This window comes from Bolinopsis microptera, chromosome 3, assembly GCF_026151205.1.
Source record: "Bolinopsis microptera isolate Bmic1 chromosome 3, MBARI_Bmic_1.0, whole genome shotgun sequence".
NCBI lineage: Eukaryota > Metazoa > Ctenophora > Tentaculata > Lobata > Bolinopsidae > Bolinopsis > Bolinopsis microptera.
The window spans coordinates 17,064,149-17,089,108 of record NC_087074.1 but is presented as its reverse complement, the minus strand read 5'-3'; the positions used below and the strand labels follow the sequence as shown (position 1 = coordinate 17,089,108).

Below are 24,960 nucleotides of genomic sequence, written 5' to 3'. Positions count from 1 at the left end.
GCAAAAGGTGGAGGTAGCATTAAACCCTCCCCTCGCAAATGATTGTCAGGATTCTTCGACTTTTCCAAAGCCTCACTAATTTCCTCTTTGTGAAACCACTTTGCTTCAGCTATTTCCTCGCTACACACTGGTTCTTGCATCTCCCCAATTGTAGCAATACAACCTATCATTAGCTCAGGACTATAGTTCCTTCTGAAACCACCCCAAAAATCTGATTTTACGTAATGAACTCTAGAAATGTCAACATCAACACTTACTTCTTCATTCACTTCACGGACCACTGCTTCTTCTATATGCTCACCCACGTCAATAAAGCCTGCCAGTGCACTGAACATACGAGAAGGAAACTGTTTGTTCCGTCCAAGCAGACAATATTCTCCACAAACAACCAGCATTATTACAACCGGATTATAGCGCGGAAAGTAATTCACGTTACAATTACTACACCGACATGACCTGCCAGAAACATGATAAACTAGTTCTGTTTTACATTTACTGCAGTATTTGTTATCTGTTTGCCACTGAAGCAGGTTAAGTCCCATGGTGGCGATACCTTGGTCTTTTTCAGATAATACAAATAAAGCTGGTCTGGGTTCTATCAGCTGCTTCCCATTTTCAATAAAAGAAGTTGCATCGTCAACAGACACTGCAAAGAAAGCTTCATTGTTAGAGACACCCAAGAGAACTGAATTGGTGATGTTTGAATCTTTCAGTTCGTCAAGACTTGAAATGACCAGCTTGGATTTTCTATTGCTACGTTCCTGATGAACAAGGTATTTTCTGTCATGTAGTATCACATATTTGCCAGATTCCATTGACGTTTGACACATTTTTGTGTCATTTTTCAAATTTTCTAGCGTAAGATAGTCTTGCTTAGAAGAAGAGAGCATTCTGGCACCAAGTTTTGATTGTCTAATTGCTGATATATGTCCTCCCGATGTCTGTCTAAAAAACTGTAGAAGGACAAACATATGAAATTTATCTCATGCTATTTCTCTGAAAATTCTGATTAGAAGTTGATGTTACAGAAATTACACATTGCACATGTAAACTGTAAAGGGTAGACAGCATAATAGGAAACAAAATGGTAATTGATAGGCAAAAAATGAGGGGGAGGATCAGGAGTCAGGACTGGATTGATTTTGGGGTATATAACGAAAAACGTTTTCGTTTCGTTTTAGTTCACTAACTTCAAATCATAAAGGGGCCTGTATGATTTGAAGTCAGTGAGCAAACGTTAATCATATGTTATGATTACACTCAACTTAACACTGGATAACAGAAATAGCAAAAAAGTTCTTCTGACAAATAAAGTTTAGCAGAAGTCCCGGTCCAGTCTAGTGGATCTGGAGTGGGAAGTTAAATCGTAAATGAACTTATATATATAATAGTAAAGGGGGTATAATAGTAAAGGGGGGTATAATAGTAAAGGGGGCCGGGGTACATAGTATACCCACAATAAATGCAACGGTCGTGCTTGCCAGCACTGTGATTGTAAGATAACATACCCTGCGCGCGCGGCGCTTACATCTGCACCTGAGAATCTCTCAGCAATGTGTGGCTGTCTGCGCGGCGGGCTGCGTATTGTGTAAATAGCTGAATTTAAATTTAAATTTATTTTAAATGTATAATATTATTAAATATGTATTGATTTTGTTTTACTTATATGGATTAGAGTCAATCTAGCATATGTGTGCAGAAGGGCCTCTCCCATTTAACCAGTGGCATAATCAAGGGCCCCGCTGACCTTAAATTGCCAATAATTGTGCATTAAATATGGGACAATCTTGTTTTTTTTGCTCTAGAGACACATTAGTGGGGAGGGTACCATCAATTGAGATCTTAACATCAGGATCCAGTGTACCAATGGCGCATTCCACCAGCTCTGAAAGATATAGAACAGTAGAACTATACAAACATCTACATCTAAAAATTCCTAGACTAAGTGACATTTTAATTCTGTACCTCTGCTTAACTTAACCAAGACTACTGCTATTTTATATATGGCAATATTCTAAAGAAAGTATACAGGCAAAACCCTGACTTAACGCAAACTAGTGGCACTGGACTTAAATACCAAATATAAAATGGTGCAGTTTAACTTTCAACTGGCATGGAGAAATCCAGGGTCCTCCCTAATTTAATTGATGACTAATCTTCAGAGCCTTTTTAGGCTAACAAGACAATCAGTCACGGCAGAGGCGGCTCGTGGGAGCTCTAGCTGGCTGGCAGTTTTGTTGGGTGTGGGGGGCTCGGGGGCCGCCCCAAGCTCCCCCCTCCCCTCCCTAAACTGCCGATGTCTATTCACTGATGACTGCATACAATACCATTACCATAGCAGAGAGTTAATTAATTAATTAAATTATTCCAACGGACATTACAGTTACACACAGGCCACAGTGCCTCATATATGTTATGTGTCACAGGCAACAGGAAATAAACAAAAACAAAAACTTATAACATGAGTGAAACAGGACACACATGTGTACGATCTCAGCCGCGCAGTATCATAACAGTTCAGATTGCAAGGTGTCCTGGACAACCAAATCATATAGATAACCTGTAGTGGATGCGCTTGATGTGATTTGTACCGTTTACAATTAACTATGTGTTAAAACTGCGCGTCTAAGTTGTCCAAACGAGGATTGGACACCCTACAAAACAAAATTTCACAAAGATCATGCGTGCGGCGTGCGCTTACATTCGAATGTTTGAATGAATAGAGGTTTATATTGCGGTTAGATATTTCCGAATACCATTACTAATCACTATTTCTATTTTGAAGCACCAGCCACCAGATAATAATTTTAGGGCGTCCTCTGAGTCACGGGGCTGTCTTGCATCAGGGATTGAAGGGTACAGAGGAAAACGTTGTTATAGACACGGGTTAGGGTTAGGGTTAGGGTTAAATTAACGGGTGATACTCGTAAAATATCTGTTCCATATATTGGTCGACGAGTCCAACTCGACGCGCGTCCTGGTAGGTTGTAAACCTACAAGGGTTAGAAAGTCGAAAATCCAGGAACCAGGTTCCTAGCAAAATCTTGGTTAAAATAATGTTTCAAACTTCATCAAAGAAGCTGTTTACTTAAACAGTAAATGATGTCTTGATAATAGGTGATCAAGAAAACAACAATTTCAAGAAAACAACCATTTTATTTAATATCAATTAAAGCAAACAAAAATATATTTTATATATTACTAGCAGGACCTTTAAACCAAATAAAATACTGCTTGCAGACCTGAGTGCAGCCTTTGATTCTGTATATCATAATTCATAACTTACTGGGCCGCGCTCAGCCTGTCATTCCGCCAAATCTTTATTATGTTAATGAACATAATAGCCTGGGGTCCTCAGGTAATTCATAACTTGTTGCTCCGTATCTTGAAGCAAGAAATAGGAATCAGAGAAACTGCTCTATTTTACCAGCTTCTTTGGTATTAGACTGGTTAAATCAGCTTCTGAGACCTCAGTGCCCAGTTTTAGATCCGGATCTTTTCAATATCTATATCAAATTGTGGTACAGATTTACCAAAGAATCTGGTTTTTCTATTATTGGTTATGTACTATGCTGATGATCATCAAATTATGAAATCTTTCTGTCCCATTTTAAAATTATTCAAACAATATACACATAATATAGCAATGACCCTATATAAAAACAAACCTTTAAGAATATACAAAATTCCCTAAACACTCAAAAATTACCCTTGGCCTTGTGGCTCCAAGTTAAGATCTAGACTGTTTATATTAACAATGTTTTTTCTCGCACCTCTGTCTCCACGGAGAGAAATCACTATCTTTCTGTCCCTCATATCAGATCAGGTCAAAGCCCTATTCAACCATTTAATCAACAAACCCATTTAAATATTTTTGTTTCTCTATGTTTGTCAAATCTTACATTTCTAACAGTGTAACCGTAAAGGATCCATTTAAACCAATTCAGTACCAACCAATTCAGTATTAATCAATTGCGATAAATTTTGTAAAAGACTTTGTCACACAGAGTCGACTTTTGAGGATATAGCATATGATAAAAAACGACGGGAACTAGTATTAACTAATACTTCACATAAATGAGAATACAAGAAAACATAGTTAATAATAAATTACACATACAAATGATAGTCAAATATACGGAAGAAGAATTATGAAAGGCTACATGAATATTATAATAAAACTAAAAACTACCAAGGTAATGTTGTGAAAATATGACAGTAACTGAGCTGCTTTAGCGTTTTCTTGAAATTGGTATTTTCTTGATTTTCATACTACGGTTTAAATTGTCGAAAATATGCGCGGCGCACCCAAAATTTTGGTTACATTTAAAAATAGTTCCTTGGCCTTGACTTTCGCGCCACTACGGGCGCGCTAGTTTCTGCACAAGTAAGTAACGGCTATGTTTTAGCTAGCTTCATGCAAATTTTGCTGATATGCCAGCAAAACTAATTTGCCAAAAAGTTTTAAAAACATAGTTTTTTTTGCAATTTTATCCGTAGATTGCTCTAATCAGAGCAAAATTAATTTGTCATTTACAATACATTTAAAAATCATATTCTTTTTTGCTACACGTTGTATACCTCTCGGCCGGCCGCGCGAGCTTCGCGCGCGATCAAAAGGGGTTGCAGCGTGTGTCAAATTTTTTAAAAAACTTTCCAATTTAATTTTGAAACTCAAAACTGTCGAGCAGTTCTATAACTCCGAAGGGAGTTTGTTCCAATAAGGAACAACTCGCTCTGGAAGAAAAGAACACTGAAGATTTTTGACCTTTGTCACACTTTGACTACATCTATTGGATGAAACCAGATTAAGACTTGATTTGCTTGGTCTGAACAAGTCTGGATCATAATCAGTCAAACCATTAATTACCTTAAAAGCTTAGAGCTTCTACAACACAGCAATTATTTACTTAATTATTGTATGAAAACTAAATGCATGGTTACGTTGTAAATTATACTTTTCAAACGCTTTGGAGCTTACCCTGAAACAATTATTATTTCGAAGAAAGTCTTACAATTTCTTTAAAACATCCCATACCAAATCATGATAACATTCATAATGGCTTGGTTTTCAGCATAAATTATACTTTTTTGGCAACAAATTTTAGATTCCTAGCAAATTCTTAACTTTCTGGAGATGGAACTGTTTCTACCTACAGCATACAGAGATAAATATGAAAAATGACTCTAACCGAAAATATTTTTTGGTTTTTCGAAATTTCCGCACCTACCCATCTTAGTACGATTTTGGACTAGAGGCTACACTCTTGTAATGCGGTCTCAGAAGTCAGATTTGTCCACTGTAATAACTCCAAAAGGTCATTTAACACAATGTGTACATTCAATTAAATCAAGTGATGCAATTGGCAGTGCACAATCAAATTTTTTAGTGTTGCAATTGGCAGAGCACAATACATTGCTACCAATATTTTGAAATTTTTGTAATATGAGCTCGAAAGCAGGAGCTTTGCCTTCAGAGGTACATACCAAGAATAACTCTAAACGTTTCTAAGTCAACAATTTTTCAGAGTTTTTCCAGAAACCACGTTTCAAGGTAGCCTAAATCATTATGAGCCGAAAATATTTGTCGACTTTTCGAAGTCTATACCTACCCTTCTCTAATCTCTTTAGGGGTACATATCGAGAATGACTTGTGCCAAATCAAAAATTGCTGTTGTAATATGTGAACGCTGTCAAACATAATCATTTCAAGGATTTGAGTCAATTTGGTCCACACATTTCATATAATTTGATTGATGATGTACGTTAAATGATTCTTTCAGTTATAAATTTTATTTCATTTCAGATTAGAGGTAATTTCCTGTATGATATAACCATGATTACAGCAACCAGAAAAAGCAAACAAATAACCATATCTGATGGCATTATTTCCACCGGATTATTCAACAGATTCCAAATGATACTATTGATCTTGTTTATGCTATCTAGCTGTTTGACAGGGATCATGACCAATCAGTTTCATAGCCTTTCAGTCATGCAAGCAGTGGATTGCCTCAGCAGTAACTGTGAACTGGTTTTATCATCAAACTCGAAAAAGAGTCTAGAAAAAATATGTGAGATGAAGAAAGATGAGTGGGAGTTTAGTGAAACCAAATCAAACTGGCTGACTGATTTTAGTTTGATCTGTGATAAAAATTATCTCATCGACTTGGAAACTTCAGTCTATTTTTTAGGTTTCTTTGTATCTGCTTTATTAATTGGTTATTCTTGTGACAGATATGGACGTTGCCTGATTTCAATATGTTGCTTTGTAACTTTTCTTGGGTTGTTGCTCATGCTAAAATATGCTGTGCAATTAGACAAAATATTTTTGCTCAGATTAATTGCTGGGGGTATGCATTCATGCCTTTCTGTTTCTCTTCTAGTGACTTTGGCAGAATTCAATACACAGAAAAACTTGTGGATCTGTAGCATTTTGGGATCAATAGCCTTCAGCATTGGTAAAACAATAGTCAGTTATATGGCCTATGATGATGATCAATGGCAAAATACCTTTGATGTTCCAATCTGCATAGTGATTGCTGCTTTGGCCTTGTGCTATGTTGTGATGCCAGAGACCCCATTTTGGTTTTATGCTAATGGAAAAGAACTACAGGCATTAGTTTCTTTAAATGAAGTTGCTATAGTAAACAGGTCGCTATTGTTGAAAGATGTTTCATTAGTTAACCATCACCGGGTTAAAGAGGATCATTACGCAACAGCCACTATTTCTGTGACACTTAAAATCTTGTTTATGAGGCTCCCTCTCTTGTGCTTAGCTCTTTGCTGGTTCACAGCTTTCAGTTGCTACTTTATATTAGACAACGATATCAAGTTTATGGTAGATAGTAATGAGTACTTTGAAATGATGGTGGTAGGAATAAGTGAGGTTCCACTACAAGTTGTGATGTTTTTTACAGTACAGAATTTAGGAAGGAAAAAAGCAGCATCAATTTTTTTTGCCTTGCTTGCAATAGTTATGTCCTTTGGCTGTGTCCCTACTTCTATATTGGACAATACCTTATCTCTAGGAACCGTATCCACTAAAGCAGTTGTTCTGACAATAGCTAAGAGCTGTGCAGGTAGTCTACTTCCTCTACTTACTGTGTACACATGTGAACTGTTACCCACCTTATCAAGATGCTCTGGTCTGTCTCTGTGCCTCATGGCAGGATCATCCAGCTCTCTTCTATTTCCTTTCATTGCCACACTCGACACCATCATGTCGACATCACACCAAATACTCTTAGTTTTACTGGCTGTTGGTTCAGTTGTGGTAGTGCAGCGGGTCCCTGACACTAGGAACAATCCCCTTCCTAATAACCTGACAGAGTGTGAGACTTTGTTTTCTAAAAGAGATTATAATCTTACTGATGAGCTGGAGATGGAAACTCTTCTTACGTACAATTCAGATGATGACTGATTTAGATTTGAGACTCTGCTGTAAATCATCATTCTTGATCTTTGACTTATCTAAAGAGCTAAGTATTTAATTTTATTTGATTTTTCACTTATTTGATTGTTATGTTAACACTGTTGTAAAATATTATTTGACCAAATGTTTATTTTATGCTGTATAGGATTAATCATTTTAATTTACCGGATGCATGCCACGATTATTGGATAAGTAGTAATATTATTTTAAATTGAACTTTTTGTTACTTTTCATTTCCCTTCTGACTCCAGAGAAATGTTTTACTGTATATGATTCAACTTGCTACGTTTTTGAATTCCTTGATGTTCATGTATAATATATAATGTGTTAACATTGTTTTTTATTTATGATTTAGTGACCATATTTTAATATATTTGAGCATGAATATCAGTATACAGTACAGTAAAAACCTCGCCAATATCTGTATACTGAGTATACAGTATACAGTATACAGATGTTGGCGAGGTTTTTAACCACAATCCCTCCTTATAGTTTCCAGAAAACAATGATGTTTGAGAAGGAGTATATGTTGTCATCAAAAAAGAGTAGTGGTACAGGATTATAGTGTTTGTCAGATAGCTCAAGATATGAAACCGCGTGAAAGGACGATTTTGAGATGTATAGAAGACATTGGTTCCACTGGCCGCTTCCAAATATTCTTGTCCCTGTTTTCCATTATCTCATCCCTTTTCTGCGGCTACATTACATTCCATTTCCAGAGTTTAACTGTTGCTCCCTCAGTACGTGTAACTTACTTATTACATCCTCATAATACATTATGAAATAAAATGCTCTTATTTTATCGAACATTGCTGTTTAGTTAGTGTATCCAGTTTTATTAGTGCAGCCAGATTATATTTCATATTTCCAGGTTGTGTGTTTAAGACCAGATTGTGAAGCTCTGCTGACTTCTGGGGAACCTGAACCAGAGTACAAGGTCATGTGTAACACACAACGTCACATAGATTGGGACTTCACAGAAGGACACAGCAACATCTTGACTGAGTACAATTTGTACTGTGACAGAATGTGGCTAATCAGTATGGGTACTACTTTATATTTCGTGGGTTTCTTTGTAGCAGTAGGTCCTTTTAGTGCGATAACAGATAAACTGGGGAGGAAACTATCTTCTGAGTTATTTATTGTGCTGTATATTCTCTTACTCATTCTGTTAGGTTTTAGTGGTCACCTCTATCAGATATTTATCTGTAGGATTCTACTGGGTGCAGTTCATGGAGGCCTCTCAGTTTCATCATCTGTAGCTTTCTACGAGTTCACTACTGCAGACACAGCAACATTAAACATGATGATATCCTCAGCTGCATTCTCTCTTGGTGGAGGGTTGGCTGGTTTAGTAGCTATGTGGGCTTCTCACTGGGTCTTAACAGTTATTCCTCCTCTTATCGGCTTCTTTACTATCGGCGTTCTCTTCCACTTCATTGTCCCTGAAACCCCTCACTGGCTCTTTGCCAGAGGTTACGAAGCCAGGGCTATTGCTTCCCTTAACAAAGTTGCCAAGTTTAACGGAGCACCTGCTCTTCATAATATTGAACTTGTAAGTGCTACTGGTGAAGTGACCACTTCAAAGAAATCTCAAGGGTTCGGTATTTTGTGGTGTGTGCCATTCTTACGAGAGTCCATGGCTTGTCTGGCTTTTGGTTGGTTCACAGTTGCAATCTGTTACTACGGTCTCGAGTTCAATGCTGCCAGCTTGGGTAACGAATATGTCATTATGATACTGATGGGATGTTTTGATACCCCCTTCAAACTATCCATGTATGTTTTTGCAGGACGTCTAGGTAGGAAGTATGCGTGTCAAGTTTATTTAGGAGGGGCGTTGCTATGTTTGATCCTCAGTGGAGTTCCTCTGGTAGATAACCTTACTGTTTACGGCAACTTTACTGTAAAGACCGTGTTAGTGTCGTGTGGTCGTGCGCTGGGTGGGTCTGTATTTGCGCTTCTTTACCTTTACACCACTGAGGTTCTCCCTACACTGGTCCGCTCACTCGGTCTCTCTTGTTGCTCAACAGCTGCTCGTATCGGCTCACTGCTCGCTCCTTTTGTTATTCTCGTTAACGAGGTGAGCCCTTATATCATATATGTGTTCATCGTGGCTAGTCTACTCGTTTCAATGAAACTTCTGCGGCGGATTCCTGAGACTCTCGGTAAACCACTACCTAATAGCTTAGAAGATTGTGAGAAACTGTTTGGTATTAAAAAGGGGAAACAGAAATGTGAGGATAATATTGAACTTATTACGTAAAATAGTTGAATTTTAAAACTTTTGAACTTTGTTAATATTAGAATTATATGGTTAAATTTGTAAAAAGATGTCAACATTTTTGGTATTAATTATTTGAATTTCTTTTAATAATACAGCAAGTAAATGGGTCGAAGATGTCAACATTTTTGATAGTTGGGGACGAAGTGAGAGTCTCCACTCAGTGTATAACACTATCAAATATTAAAATAATTCTCTTGGCGATTGAAATGTTCATATAAATTCAATTTGTCAGGAAAATCAGATCTTTAGAATGTAGCATGAGTTTTAATACGTATCTTATCGTAATTTGTAACTATTTAATATAATTATAATATGATAGATCAGTCGCTGGTTTACCCTTTCTACCACCAATCTTCAATAATTTCCCCTTTCTACAACCAATCTTTGATAATTTCCCCTTTCCATAACCAATCTTTAATAATTTCAACTAAAGAACAAATTGAATGATTCGTTTGTTTTCTATCTGTATTTTCTCAGGATGGCGTTATCTCCTCCAGTTGCTATCACAATTGGTACATTGTTCTGGGTTGCCTTTGCTCTTATTGGCTTCTTTAGTGCTGCCAGAATAAGCAAAGAAAACACTCAGTAAGTAATTTTACACTCAGTAAGTATTTTAAACACTCAGTAAGTATTTTACACTCAGTAAGTATCTAAGTATTTTTACACTTGCAGTAAGTATTTTAAAACTATTATTATCAGATGATTTAACTTGAAATTTTCGGAGATATATCAATTTATGAGATGAACTTTCGGCTTAGTGGCTCAGTTGGTTAATCCGGGCCTGGTATTGCTTGAGGTACCAGGTTCGATTCCCGACTCTGCCACTAGCCGTGGGGTGAGCGTCGTCGACGCTCAGCTAAGGATCCTGAGTGGTCTATGCAGCCCCCCGGTCCACTCAGCCAAATACTCGAGAAATCGGGTGTGAGGGTTAAATGAGGAGCTGCCCATTGCAGCAAAGTCTCGGGCGAAGAAAGTATGGTACACACTACCTTAACCGTCACTGGCCTAATGTATAATTGAATCCTTCGGCTTCCTGTAATTGGCTGGTTACACACTTGTGTAACAATGTGGCTGTTGGAATGACCGAAGTAAAATAAGAGTTGAGATAAAAAAACTATAATTATCTGATCTTTTTAATGGCTCTGTTTCAGGCTAATATGGGTGATGTCTTTTCTCACTGCCTTCTGTTGCTGGTTGTCGTAAGTTGAAAACCTTTTATAAATCGGTTTTTCCTTCCTGGTAAAACAATGTATTTCTTCGTTGTCGTTTTCATCTCGTTCAATCTCACTATTTGATCTGTGGTTAGATAACAAGTTGTAATAACTATTTTCCATTACACACTTCCCCAGGTGGTTCTGCACTTACGCTGCCCAAATTAACCCTCTTATTGGACCTGAAATTAACGGAGCTATCGTCATGTACTACAGAGCTCAGAACTCACCGTAGGTTAAAACTGTTCTAATACTACTCACACATTACAGTTTGCATTTATATTTTGAGTTCAGTTTAATGTTTTTAATGTTAAATTTTTCGCATTTTATGACCTATAAATCTCTCAGGTCATAGGAAGATTTCAGATAAAAAGAGACAATTTGGCGCTGGACGCCATTGAACAGGACATTTGAGATGTGTATTGTATAGTAACACGTTTTATATTTTGTGATTAGCTGATTATACACCGCATGTATCATTCTAATGTTGGAATGTACAATGTTTGTTATCTTGCCACATCGGTCACAATTCAAGACAGTTATCAACGTGACGCGCAGTAACTGTTTTATATTCTAGTTTCCTGATCGATTGAATGACTAATGTTTCGCGCACGACGTGTTATTTTGACGTTTCGTGGAATTTAGAATTGTCAACGTTTGTATCTATTTTTAGGTTTTTCGCAATTTCGATCTTATATTGCAACAGTCGATAAAATCTTCTTGTGAATTATCTTTGTGGTGTTTTGGTTCAAATTTGAAATGTTTAGAAGATATATTATACGCTGTAGTTATTACACTGTAGTTCTTTGATATATTTTCTCAATTTGGAAGTTTTGATTTGGTCAAGTCGTACGCTAGAATTAAAACATCGTTATAATTTATTAATAGGTAGAAATGTTTAAACGTATTTAAAATGTGTCAAAAACAATAAATTAGGTAACTCATTTCCTCAATACAAGTTGAGTACTTTTTTCAACGACAACTATAATAACTACATTCGCCAAACCAACATTGGCGAAAGCGGGGTCTGCAAACCTATTGATCACTATTAAATTAACTCGAAGCAAATCACTAATTACAGAATCATGCTCCATTGCAAACCTCCTGGTTTTCACTTAGTAGTGGCTCAATAAATATCGTTCTCTTTTAGGTTGATCTTATTCTGATTTTATACAAGTCTTATTTTGAGTGCGCCCGTTATCAGACTCTAATGTATTGTAAAACTGCAAACTGTCCTCGAGCATAATATGATAAAATTTGACAAAAATCAAGCTCACGGCTACTGGCCATCCATCCAAAGCATTTTCAGAGAATTGTGCAGCAAGCTGAGTCCTTTTTCTTATCAGTTTTAGTAGCTCTCTTTCTCCCGGGAGCCACAATATACGGCTTGTCTCCTGGATCATCAGCCACATTATCAGTAGGTATTGCGTCTTGTGTCCTGAAGGACTTGACACTGACTGAGCGGGTTTTAGAGACTGATGGGGCTCTGGAAGGCCTGAGTAATAGTTTTTGTTAAGATGCTAGGTACAATGTACAATATACATAATACTATACAATGTATAGAGTATACATAGTACTATACATAATACTATACATAATACTATACATAATACTATACTTTCACGGTGTCTTAGTGTGATATCACAGTGTATTTATTGTTAGTTATAATAATAATATATATGAAGCTTATATTCCTGGCAACGTAAAAGCTCTCATTTATAAACTCGATAATTCAAACGAGCCCGATAACATTTGTTCTCCCGTCAAAACATGATAATACGCTAAGGTAGGAGGTTGGGGAGCCTACATACCTTGGAGATGGCTCAACGTCCAGTTTCAGTTCCTCTGTATTCTGGACTGGTTCCTCTTCAGCTGTGGTATCTAGGTTGCTGTTGAGAGTGAGGTTATCTGTTAGTGCTGAGTGTTCCTCATCTCTAAAACTCACTATCCCGCTATCCTCGGAGCTCTGCTGAAAAGGTTTCATGTTAATTGTTATACGAGAGTTTTGGTACAAAATCATGCAAATTGGACAATGGTAGTACTGACAGCACTTATAAAGATGTTAAAGTTAAGTGTTTAATTTCACCTCATTTCCCTGATCCTCAGTTTTGTCCTGGCTGTATTTATCCTCCTCTTCTCTGCTGTACTCGATAGCGTTTATAGTTTTAACTCTCTTTCTCCTAACATCTTCCTCTAATCTGGCCTGTCTCTGTAACCGCTCTGTTTTTAATCGTACTCTCTCAAACTTCACTTCTTCTTCTGCAAAGTGTGGTAAAATGTAACTGTGACAACAGTAACTGTAACAACAGTAACTGTAACAACAGTAACTGTAAAAACAGTAACTGTAACAACAGTAACTGTAACAATAGTAACTGTAACAACAGTAACTGTAACAACACTTACTGTAACAACAGTAACTGTAACAACAGTAACTGTAACAACAGTAACTGTAACAACACTAACTGTAACAACAGTAACTGTAACAACACTAACTGTAACAACAGTAACTGTAACAACACTAACTGTAACAACACTAACTGTAACAACAGTAACTGTACCAACACTAACTGTAACAACAGTAACTGTAACAAGAGTAACTGTAACAACAGTAACTGTAACAACAGTAACTGTAACAACACTAACTGTAACAACAGTAGCTGTAACAACAGTAACTGTAACAACACTGACTGTAACAACACTAACTGTAACAACAGTAACTGTAACAACAGTAACTGTAACAACAGTAACTGTAACAACAGTAACTGTAACAACAGTAACTGTAACAACAGTAACTGTAACAACAGTAACTGTAACAACAGTAACTGTAACAACAGTAACTGTAACAACTTCTCACCTGTAGGGAACCTTGGTGGCCATGAGTCCCGTCTGTTCTGAGCTAAGCCTCCATCTTCTTTGTTAAACACTACAAGGTCACCTCCAACGTCTATAACCGTGTAGCGAAACATTGCCCATAATACTTATCGCTGAATGATAGGAAGGGTTTCAGTTTTTCTCAGGACGCAATTACACACATTACACACATTACACAAAAATAATAAAACAATTTTATAGTTCAACAATTTATATCTGTTTGCAGGTGAGTTGCCTTATCATTTTAAACAGTATTTAGCAGTGGTATCAAAGAGAATGAACTTATTATAAAATCATTTCAGGAACGAAAACAGAACTAAGGGAATATATTATTCCTTGTGATAGACGCGGAAACGATTTAAAAAATAATGTATGTGAACAATTTAGAAAGGAAATAAAATTAGACATGAAATGTTCCTGTAGAAGAGCAGTAGGCAGATCTGGCAGAATGCCAGCTAAAGAGTGGTATTGGTAAGCAGGAAGCGTTATTTCTCGGTATGTATTGGTAGAGTGCTGAGCTATTAGCTAATTAGCCAGTAATTATCTAATAATCGGCTTCACAGGTATAAGAGTTGTATTATTATACACACCATTAAAGAGGTGAAACTACAGTGCAGTGTAGTTTTAAGTGTACATTAAAATCAAATAATAAGAATATACTACTGAACTGAAAAAATAAGGTATTAAACAGAAAATACTACTGAACTGAAAATATCAGGTACTAAACAGAAAATACAACTAAACAGATAATACAACTAAACAGAAAATATAAGGTATTAAACAGAAAATACTGCTGAATTGAAAATATAAGGTATTAAACAGAAACTACAACTAAACAGAAAATACAACTAAACAGAAAATATAAGGTATTAAACAGAAAATACAACTAAACAGGACTTCAAATGAGCTACCAGTGCAGAGAGGTGTAATTCAGCACGTTTGCCGAGCAGGGTATTTGATAAGACTGATATATGACACCCTGTACTGTGTCAGTGCAATTATTAATACCCCGTATAAAACACGAAGACTGCAAGCTCACGGTAATAAGTATATAATATCGTACCAGAAGGCATGTCAAAAATGTATAATACACAGGATCACACAGTAATATGTATAATGTATAGTATACAATATTGCACCCACGTAGAACTGCTCAGAAGTAGAAATGAGAATAATACAATGTCCTTGAGATTAACATTTCGTTTCAGAAATGAGACGAATGGTTGACAATAGTCCTACGAGCATCATTAGTACATAGCGTGATGTGTTACTTATTAAAATAAGTGCATAATATATACACACTGTTACTAAGAGAATAACAACAAGTGAAATAATGGTGTGTCACAACAACAGTCTTCTAGAGAAGCAAATAACAATATCAGATATTTTTTTCAAACGAGCACGCCAAAACACTAAGGTGATGTTTGTTGCAGTATCAAAACAACTCCCACCCCCACCCCCACCCACAATGTTGAGTAGCAGCAATACAGGTAGTTCCAGTTTAAGAATAAAGAAACCCACCAGCCCCCCCCCCCCCCACCATCCCCCTCAGGTAGGTTTAAGAATAAAGAACCCACCAGCCCCCCCCCACCATCCCCCTCAGGTAGGTTTAAGAATAAAGAACCCACCATCCCCTTCAGGTAGGTTTAAGAATAAAGAACCCCGCAAATTGGATGAAAGTGAGAACTGTGGTCTGTGTCCTGGTGTTGTCAGCTCTCACCGGCCTAATAAAACATATTGTGATGATAGGATTAATTAACATTACCTTGTATCTGCTACTATAACAAATACACAATGTACTACAACATGAAATCATTCTGACTTTCTTAACATACGGTTGAGGAGAAAACGCCCTAGAAAGTATGGAAATAAACCCAACAAATATCACAGAATCCGTATTGTAGTTAGTCGGGGTTCAGAAGAAAATAGAAACAACTCGTGTGACCAGCATGCTGCACTAACAATAGAAAGCTAAGTATAAAGAAGCCTGGTATGGCATGTCAATTGTAACTGTACAGTAGTAGTACAGTATTAGTATACTGTATAGTGTATAGTAGTAGTATAGTAGTAGTATAGTAGTTGTATAGTAGTTGTATAGTAGGTTGTATAGACTATAGTAGTTGAAATGTCCGCGGAACAGTGTAATTACGGTAATGATGTGGCAGTCTGGTCAGTCTGCAGATAATTACAGTAAGTTTACAGTACTTTTACACTACTTATTGAGACCGGTCACTGTAACACTACCTTTTAGCAACAATCCGGATTTATGACGGTATATTAAAGTCACTTATTGTGACGGTACATTAGAACTATGTGGTAAGCAGGAAACTATCTTAATCTGAGGATATTTTTGACCACAGAAATACGCGAGAAAATGTGAACACAATAAACGATAACTTGCGATCCTATTGTTTAAATACATATTTTCTAACAATGATGCACAAAGATTGGTCCATATAATTACAGTATAGACTACCTCGATGAGAGCCTATGTTTTTAGCACGCAGTTTTTAAACAGCCAACAATGTATAAGCGATCGAGAACAATGGAGAATAAAACGAAGAATGAACAAAAGCGCAAAATAGCAGTAGCCGACAATGAATGGGCGCACATTTTTTGACTTTAACCACATTCTTGAAATACAGACACACGATTCTCTTTAAGCAATGTGGTGGACATGGGGTGGGGGGAGGTTTGCCGGGGGGACTGTGCTAACTAATAGTGAAGTATATAATATGTGGTGGTCACTTGTAAACAATACAGCAAACAAGTAGAGGAATCTACTTACACTAGTGTACATTACCTTTACCACTATAACCTACCTCGCTACACCGCGCTACATTCGTAAACAGCATTAAAATGCTACATATATAAGCTAATGAACTACGATAATCAATCACTGAATCTAAGTGGAAATCAGTTAACGGTCGCTGGTTCACAGAGGCACATATTAGGTGCGGTAAAAAAATCGAAATTATGCGGTACCGCACCCGACTATAAAGGTAAAATGTGCGGTAAGGTGCGGTAAATTTTTACCAATTATGCGGCAAATGTGCGGCGATTTTTTCGAAATTTGTGCGGGAATTGTGCGGTTTTCTTTTGCATTTTCTCAAGGACTTTGGAAATTCTAAACGTAAATTCTAAACCGCCGCTCTTATCAAAAATAGGTCTGTTTATGTGTTACTGAGGGTATAGTTCTTCACTAAGACCATGATTGAACCTATATTGAGATTTAGTTATCTGAGAACAGCCTGGGTCACGGTCCCGAAAGGGCCTGGGTCACGGTCCCAAAAGGGCCTGGGTCACGGTCCCGAAAGGGCCTGGGTCACGGTCCCGAAAGGGCCTGGGTAACGGTCCCGAAAGGACCTGGGTCACGGTCCCGAAAGGGCCTGGGTCACGTGGTAACCGGGTCACGTGGCCTAGGCATGAGTTCCAAAAGGGCCTGGGTCACGGTCCCGAAAGGGCCTGGCTCACGGTCCCGAAAGGGCCTGGGTCAGGGTCCCGAAAGGGCCTGGGTCACGTGGTAACTGGGTCACGTGGCCTAGGTATAAGTTCCAGAAGGGCCTGGGTCACGGTCCCGAAAGGGCCTGGGTCAGGGTCCCGAAAGGGCCTGAGTCACGGTCCTAAAAGGGCCCCACTTTTAACATATTTTGGTTTTTACACTCTAAAATCTCAACGCGAAAATTTCAAAATTATGCTAAATTACGCGGAAAATGCTAGATTATGCTGAAATATGCAGAAAATGACAAAATGTGCGGAAAACAATAAATTATGCGGAAATGTGCGGAAAACAATAAATTATGCGGAAATGTGCGGAAAACAATAAATTATGCGGAAATGTGCGGAAAACAATAAATTATGCGGAAATGTGCGGAAAACGGTAAATTGTGCGATCCCGCAACCATCGCACCTAATATGTGCCTCTGCTGGTTCAAGTTTCAAAAGGGCGGCTTTCATAGGAGAGTACTATTTATAAACTAGAATTGAGGAATGTTATAGCTGTGTTAGTGTAGTGACTCACTACTGTAGGCCCACAGTGTACACTACATATTGTAGAGGTTTTTCCTTTGAGGGAGGAAGTGTTCCTGCCTCATGTAGTTAATAATGTAATAAATGCTAATTTGACGGATCACTGTGTACACACATTAATACACCCAGACACAGGCATAACACGAACTGTATTATGCTCGACATTTTCACTGATGTTCTTTTAATGATTCGCCCATCTTCTACAATCCCTAAACCGCAAAACAAAAAGGTCGGATTGGATACTTTACTACTATCCGGTGATTAGGAGAAGGAAAATACAGAAGAAATAATGAAAGGGTAAAGGGAGGAGTTCTTTTGAGGAGTAGCTCTATTGTAGGTTAGCTATTGAGGAGAGGTCAAATAGTCTGCAATAATGAACGATATGGAGTTGGAAAGTGGGCAGAAGGATCAATTCAAGCTGTCTACTACTACAGTACTAGTAGTACTACACTTTAGTGCGGCTACAAGTACAACTGTATCGGTAGATTGGAAAATGAGCATCATCAGATTTAGTGCAACGTATTACTGTCTAACCAGTGTTCAGATTCATGTGACTTTGTACAGTAGTAACAAAGTAGTAGTACTGCATCATTTAACAGAACTAGTAGTAGTACTGCATCATTTAACAGTACTAGTAGTACACTAGAGTACTGCATCATTTAACAGTACTAGTAGTACTGCATCATTTAACAGAACTAGTAGTATTATTGCATCATTTAACAGAACTAGTAGTAGTACTGCATCATCACAAAGTACTACGCGAGCAGAGAAGAAGAGTAACAGTGAAATGAGCTGATGTTCCAACTTAAAGTCAGCTTCTAACAGTTAGAGCCACCAGATTGGCTGGGAGATGTTACCTTTACTGCTACATGTTGCTGCTCAGACGCTGTGTATAGACATCTAAACAACATCCATCATGTTTATGCAATTTCAGAAAAGCTTCAAAATCTAAACGTCAATCATGTCGGGAGTCTAAAACTAAAGGTTAACTCTACCAAATAGAGCAAGTTAATAATCTGTGAAACTATCAGACTGTAGCAGAATAAGACTAAAGCAAGACAAATGACTAGAGAATATGAGATGTTACCTGTCATGTACACTACGTGACTGCGCCCTGTTCGTTAGTAAGACATGCTGTAGAAAGAGTTTATACGAGACATATCTATTAGCCAGGTTGAGAATAGTGAGATCTAATGAAATACACGCACGTGCATGTTTTAATAAATTACTTAAAGTTCATTACAAGTACGAATAAGCATGTTATTTTCTAGGACATCAAATGTTGAAATGTGTGGTCAGGTTTCAAGAGAGTTTCTGAATATTCATAATCACAAATGTACTAACGATTATACGACTTTAAGTGTGTAAAACAAATTAAACAGTTTTAAAAGTCATTCATTCTATTCACAGAGTTGTAATATAGTGTGAGAAATAAACTGGAAACTGTGAGTCATCAGGTTTAATGTGTCACCTGTCACGCGTCACCTGTCACGCGCTACCGTGTGTATTGTCACACTGTACACATACTGTACTTACTGGGAAACATTATTGATTGCATTATCCGCAAAAGGGAAATGTACACTGCTGCTTCAATATGAGTACTCTGGTAATCTCGAAGGTTCGGATGGAGTAGTATATTATAAGCTTAGTACAGCCCACCTTAACAGTATGGGCTCTAGAACAATTGGTTACAAAGCAGAAAACAAGCAAAACAGCTGACAATATAGTATAAACCTGAGCGTTAATGTACAATATTGGTACGTAACGTGTGAGGGTTCAAATAAAGCTTTACAAGCGAGTTATAGGTCTGATGCACACGAAGTGTATAACTATAAGGTGGTTCACACGAACTTCACCCCCCAGGGCCGGAGAAGCTGTAACATCTACACTCCTCTACACTCCTCTACACTCCTCTACACTCCTCTACACTCCTCTACACTCCTCTACACTCCTCTACACTCCTGCTAAGTGAGAGGTGGGACCAGTATGTCCCACCAGTGTAAAGTTACGCTAATGAAATGTGTAATATTATTATCATGATTATGCTGCATGACGCCCTGGAATGCGCTGTGGTATATTTCCCGCTAATCGTTATCTTGGTGTTTCCAGTAATTGAATTTCCGTATCTCGTTCGTCTGATTGAGGTCACTTTATGAGGCGGTGATTGAAATGGTGTGTGTAGCGGACAAGGTGAATACTAACTAGCGGACAAGGTGAATACTAACTAGCGGACAAGGTGAATACTAACTAGCGGACAAGGTGAATACTAACTAGCGGACAAGGTGAATACTAACTAGCGGACAAGGTGACTACTAACTAGCGGATTGCAGCTAACTAGCTGCAGGCTCCGGCCAGTGGCACCAAATACTCTTTATCTACATTGTACAAGGGGATCTTTACCTAACTAGAAGTCTCGCTTCAGTTTTCCAAGCAAGATCTCAGATTTACAAAACAATTATGAGGCTTAAAATAAATAAATAAATTTTAACATTTATTAAACGCTTCGACATTAAAACAACGAGGATGAACATTTAAAACATTCAAGCGAGACTTAGTATGAAAATATCAAAATAATGCATTTCTATATCGCGATCGGTTCAGACATTTTGGAAAAATATTAGCAATATCATCAAAAACTAGTGGAAATAAAATGATTACCATTTTTATACCGTTAAGTTCTGATATTCCACTAAAAATATTAACTCAGACCTTCGCTGCAATTAACAAATAAGGCAAAGAACTGAAAAATGTGATCACACAGGAAAAGTCGAGAAAAACCAGGAAATTCCACAAAATCTAACACTCTCGCCTCTCAACTAACACTATAATGACGCTATACATAGTATGAAAGTTGGCAAGGACACAAGCTTTACACACTACACGTCAAATCATCACAACTCCGCCTGACAGTGCAATCAGAGAGAAACAGCACTAATCTATTAGCGAGCAGATCAGTATCACAAATGTCGAGCTAGCTTAATGTTGTTGCTATGATGACAAACAGATAAACAGATAAACAGGTGAGCAGCAAGTTTTAGTAGTGTTGCTATTTTACCTGAGTTGTCAAGTAGTCAAGTATCGTAAAGCCTGTCATAATGATGTATCAACATTCAACATTCACAAGTAAAAGTTGTAACGTTTAACTGAAAAGCAATCTTTAAATCAAGTAATCGTATTACCAAGATTATACCTCAGAGGTGGAACGACAAAATTATATTAAAAGTAAAATTGTGAAGGTTACGAACAGACTGTGACAACTCGGTCCATAGACCTGTTTTAGTAACTTAATAAGACGATAATATGCAGATGTAGCCACGACTGAACAAACCCTCAGGAGAGGTAATTTAAGCGAGTCTAAATTAAACTAACTGGATATTTAACAAGGCCTAGCAGTGTACTCCAGGAAGGGGCTCTCTCGGACAGTCTCCTCCTCCTCCTCCTCCTCCTCATCTGGTCAGACGGGCTGTATAGGGCCTAATTGGGCGACTACTGCAAATTTAGAGGATTTAAATGAGACAGGAAACTATTACTAACAATTGTACTAAACACTGTAATGAGCACCAGATTCCCATGAGTATGGAAGGTTAACCTGATACATACACTACCTGTTAGTGTATAAGCACTGTACTTCCACACAAGTATGGTGAGAACTAATTAGTGGTATTAAGAAGAGGCGGTGCAATTAATAGTAATAAGAATCAAGAGCTGCAGAATTACAAGAAACATTAAGATTGTGTCTACATCCATGATCCAGCAGAAGATCTGATAACGATCGCGATATAGTCATGTCTCATGAGAGAAACACAACTTTGACGGATGAGCAAGTGGCAGAATCGCACGTTTAGTATACTTGTATAAGAGGGAAAAGTAGTATGACTAAAACTGAACACTAGCCCTAAGAGTATAGTGAGTCCATGCGATATTATAAAGAGTAGAGAGCCCAGTGCAGCACTATAAAATGTGTGTATGCAGTATAATAATGACATGGTGAACCATCAGAGAGGGAGACCGAGCGCCCGACTATAGTACCTATACAGTAGCCACCATCAGAGAGAGAGAGTCGAGAGACCGAGCACACGTTCACGACTATAGCTAGTAGTAGTACCTATACAGTAGCCACCTATACCTGATAGTGCTACAACACAATGCGGCTTACTCCCTTTCAACATTCTTCACGAGCAGCAATGTTTCTATTCTAAGTAAGTATTCTCAATTCTGTCCACTCCAAGCTTTATCGCTCGCCCGAATGATTCAAAATTCTTGTGGAAAGGCCCTTAGGTCTAACTCTAACAGCAAGGCATAAGGGTATGAAAGTAGCTCCGGTTGATGTTGCCATACGTTGTACAGGCCTACATGTAGGCCTGCCGCGCACGATCGTGGCTTTCGGCTGTATCGTGGCTTTCGCCCCGATACTTATAGTGAAACTTATAGTGAAACTTATAGTGAAAATTATAGTGAAAGTTATAGTGACATAGTTACACCTCTCATTGCGCTAACAACAGAGGCATTACATTAAGATCCACAGCCTCGAAGCTCTTGCAGATGATACTCCTGCGGAGACTTAGCAATGGCATGGAAAGATTCCTCCGGGAAAATCAAAGTGGTTTTAGACAGAATCGCTCATGTATTGACCAGGTTTATTCACTCCGCTGTATTATACACCAATGCATTGAGTATAATATCCCTCTGTATATTAATTTTGTTGATTTCAAAGCAGCTTTTGATTCAATTGACAGGCAGTTCATTTGGAGAAGTATGCAGCACTACGGCTTACCTGACAAGTACATTAGAATTATGAAGGCGTTCTTCACTCACACAGTTAGTGCTGTTAGGGTCAATGGAGAGGTTACAGGTTGGTTTGATGTCAACTCGGGTACTGGGGAAGGTGATATACAGGGACCACCAGTCTTCAACTTTTGTTTGAATTTTTCGGCATACCTTATGGAACTGAACAAGGTCATTAGCAAAGGGGCTTTATTACAGCTGCCAGCCCCCGGGGTAGAAGAGAAACATCTTTTGGACACTGATTACGCTGATGACATGGCTATGTTAGATGACTCAAAAGAAGGGCTGCAGGAAACCACTGACCTTCTCTGCAAATACAGTGCCTATGCGGGTCTGAAGATTAATGCTGGCAAGACACAGAGCATGGTTGTCAGCAAAAGTGCATCGCAGAGGCCGTATTCTAAAGACGACACTATGGACATCAATGTGGAAGGTCTCCCAATACAGCAGGTCAGCAATTTCACTTACTTGGGTGCAATCATCAGTGCGAATGGAACAATCGACAAAGAACTTTCAGCTCGAATTCAAAAGGCCTCTGGGGCATTCTATCAGCTCAGCAGTATATGGTACAGTCGCAACATCAAGACTCCAACTAAAATCAGGATTTACAAAGCGGCTGTTCTCACTATACTGCTTTATGGAAGTGAGGTATGGAATACCACACAGACGCAGATGAAAAGATTTGAGGTGTTCCATCATAGATGTCTCAGGAGAATCCTGAAAATAAAATGGTTTTATCATGTATCTAATGCTGATGTACTTAAGCGGGCTAACATCGCCCCTGTTGAGTGTTGATACTTTCGTACGAGCAGCTAGACTCCGATGGTTTGGCCATGTGGTGAGGATGCCAGAAGAAAGAATACCCAACTATCTTCTGCACTGGATCCCAAAGCATGGTAAAAGGTCAAGAGGTAGACCTCGGAAAAACTGGTTGTCATGTGTCCGGGAGGATGCAGCAATCTTCACAGGTGTCGATAACATCACGATAGAAGATGCAGAACAACAAGCTACAGACAGGGTTCACTGGAGAGGTCTAATACACCGAAGAAAAGAGTTACTTTGTGGTGCAGGCCACTCCAACGACTAGGAGGAGACCTTTTCAAGTACAAGTAAGTAAGTATAGTGAAACGACAATGGGGGTCACGACGTGATAGTGAGATACACGTTTTGCTCGGCTGCCAAGTGCCAAACCATAAAGCGAGGTCACGTGAAATAATACGAGCAAAATAATATGACTATGAGCCCAGTCCACATGGAAATGTTTAACTTTTAATCATCGCGAGAAAATTCTGGTGATACGAAAATACTATCAACTATCAACTATCTGCTATCAAGCATCAGTCCATTTAAAATTTAATCAACGTCTTGCCCTTGGCTAGGCTGTCAGTCAACTAACTATAATGTCTCGCCGGGGATAGTAATGGAAAAATAAATTAAGGCCAAGGAAGCAGTTACATTTTGGGCAGAAAGCTGGGAAATAAGATTAAAGATATATGACATTTATTATAAATATATATATAATATAGTTATACATTAATTATTAAGTTGAACGGGTAATGTCCGTCCACTTTTTTTGAAAAATATATTTGATATCACTCATAGGGCTCTTACTAATTCGCTCGCCCAAAAATTTCACGTGACTTAAATGGTTTTTATGGTTTTGCAGCCGTACAAAACGGTTTTACATAAACCCTAATCCCAACCCTAACCCTAACCATAACCTCGAAGCTAACCATAACCCTTACCACAACCCTAACCCTAACCCGAGCCCTAAACAATCGAATTCATGGTTTACTAGCCTGTCACGTGACCAAAACGGTTTTTTGCCCATAACTCTCCGTGGAAGCATTTTTACCCTACGTCATGTGGGGTGATTCGGAATCAGCGTCCAAAAATACACCGAGGGCCTTTTCACAAGAATTTTCTTAAAATTTGGGCGAGCGATTTAGTAGGAGCGCACTCATAGTCATAGTCATAGAATTAAATGAACTGTAGGTTATAAGTCTATAGCAATGACTTTAATATAAGTTAAGGGCCAAGGGGCCAAACACTTAAGACGTCCGACAAATAGGGAGGGGGGCCGGGGGCGGGGGTGATTTTGGAATTTCTGACAAATCCAGACAGGGGAAGGGGGTGGTTTCTGAAAATCCCGACGTCCGGAAATTTTGGCAGAATTGACGAAAAAGTCCCATTTATTTCAACTCTTTGACACTAATTACTTTGTAATTGTTTAGATCCCTGTATTTTGAACAGGTACTTAAAGTTAAATGTACTTAAAATTAAATGTAACTCAAACTTGACATACGTTAACTGTGCTAAACTTGTTCGATATTAAAATCTAAATG

The 24,960-nt window shown here is 38.2% G+C and overlaps 5 protein-coding genes across 7 annotated transcripts in view; 3 read left to right on the top strand and 2 right to left on the bottom strand.

The window, feature by feature from the left end:
- The window catches only part of LOC134812377 (V-type proton ATPase subunit e-like), a 54,175-nt gene extending 42,422 nt beyond the window's left edge, over positions 1-11,753 (top strand). Inside the window, exons 2-5 of one of the 2 annotated variants that reach the window (XM_063819774.1) lie at positions 10,196-10,304; positions 10,871-10,918; positions 11,069-11,161; positions 11,279-11,753. In XM_063819774.1, the coding sequence (XP_063675844.1) occupies positions 10,198-10,304; positions 10,871-10,918; positions 11,069-11,161; positions 11,279-11,285 (255 nt within the window). In that variant the 5' untranslated portion in view covers positions 10,196-10,197 and the 3' untranslated portion in view covers positions 11,286-11,753. Of the gene's footprint in view, positions 1-10,195; positions 10,305-10,870; positions 10,919-11,068; positions 11,166-11,278 lie in introns of both variants that reach the window. The other variant, XM_063819775.1, reaches the window with a different exon arrangement.
- Positions 1-24,960, bottom strand: part of LOC134812705 (POU domain, class 2, transcription factor 2-like) — a 1,142,226-nt gene that overhangs the window by 279,901 nt on the left and 837,365 nt on the right. The window lies entirely within an intron of this gene.
- LOC134812372 (organic anion transporter 3-like) lies at positions 5,806-7,775 on the top strand. Its single transcript, XM_063819765.1, has one exon. It carries the CDS (start codon positions 5,837-5,839, stop codon positions 7,421-7,423), a length of 1,587 nt encoding a protein of 528 aa, XP_063675835.1. The 5' UTR covers positions 5,806-5,836; the 3' UTR covers positions 7,424-7,775.
- LOC134812374 (solute carrier family 22 member 15-like) lies at positions 7,926-10,068 on the top strand. Its single transcript, XM_063819766.1, has 2 exons — positions 7,926-8,175; positions 8,307-10,068. The coding sequence occupies exons 1-2, from the start codon at positions 8,023-8,025 to the stop codon at positions 9,696-9,698; spliced, it is 1,545 nt and encodes a 514-aa protein (XP_063675836.1). The 5' UTR covers positions 7,926-8,022; the 3' UTR covers positions 9,699-10,068.
- Positions 11,809-13,920, bottom strand: LOC134812375 (uncharacterized). Of its 2 annotated transcripts, none has more exons than XM_063819767.1 (4): positions 13,785-13,920; positions 13,017-13,189; positions 12,742-12,899; positions 11,809-12,425 (listed from the first exon to the last, which is right to left on the bottom strand). In XM_063819767.1, the coding sequence occupies exons 1-4, from the start codon at positions 13,894-13,896 to the stop codon at positions 12,236-12,238; spliced, it is 633 nt and encodes a 210-aa protein (XP_063675837.1). In that variant the 5' UTR covers positions 13,897-13,920; the 3' UTR covers positions 11,809-12,235. The 2 variants fall into 2 exon arrangements, with proteins under 2 accessions (XP_063675837.1, XP_063675838.1); XM_063819768.1 differs by having other exon boundaries at positions 11,815-12,425; positions 12,742-12,896; positions 13,785-13,914.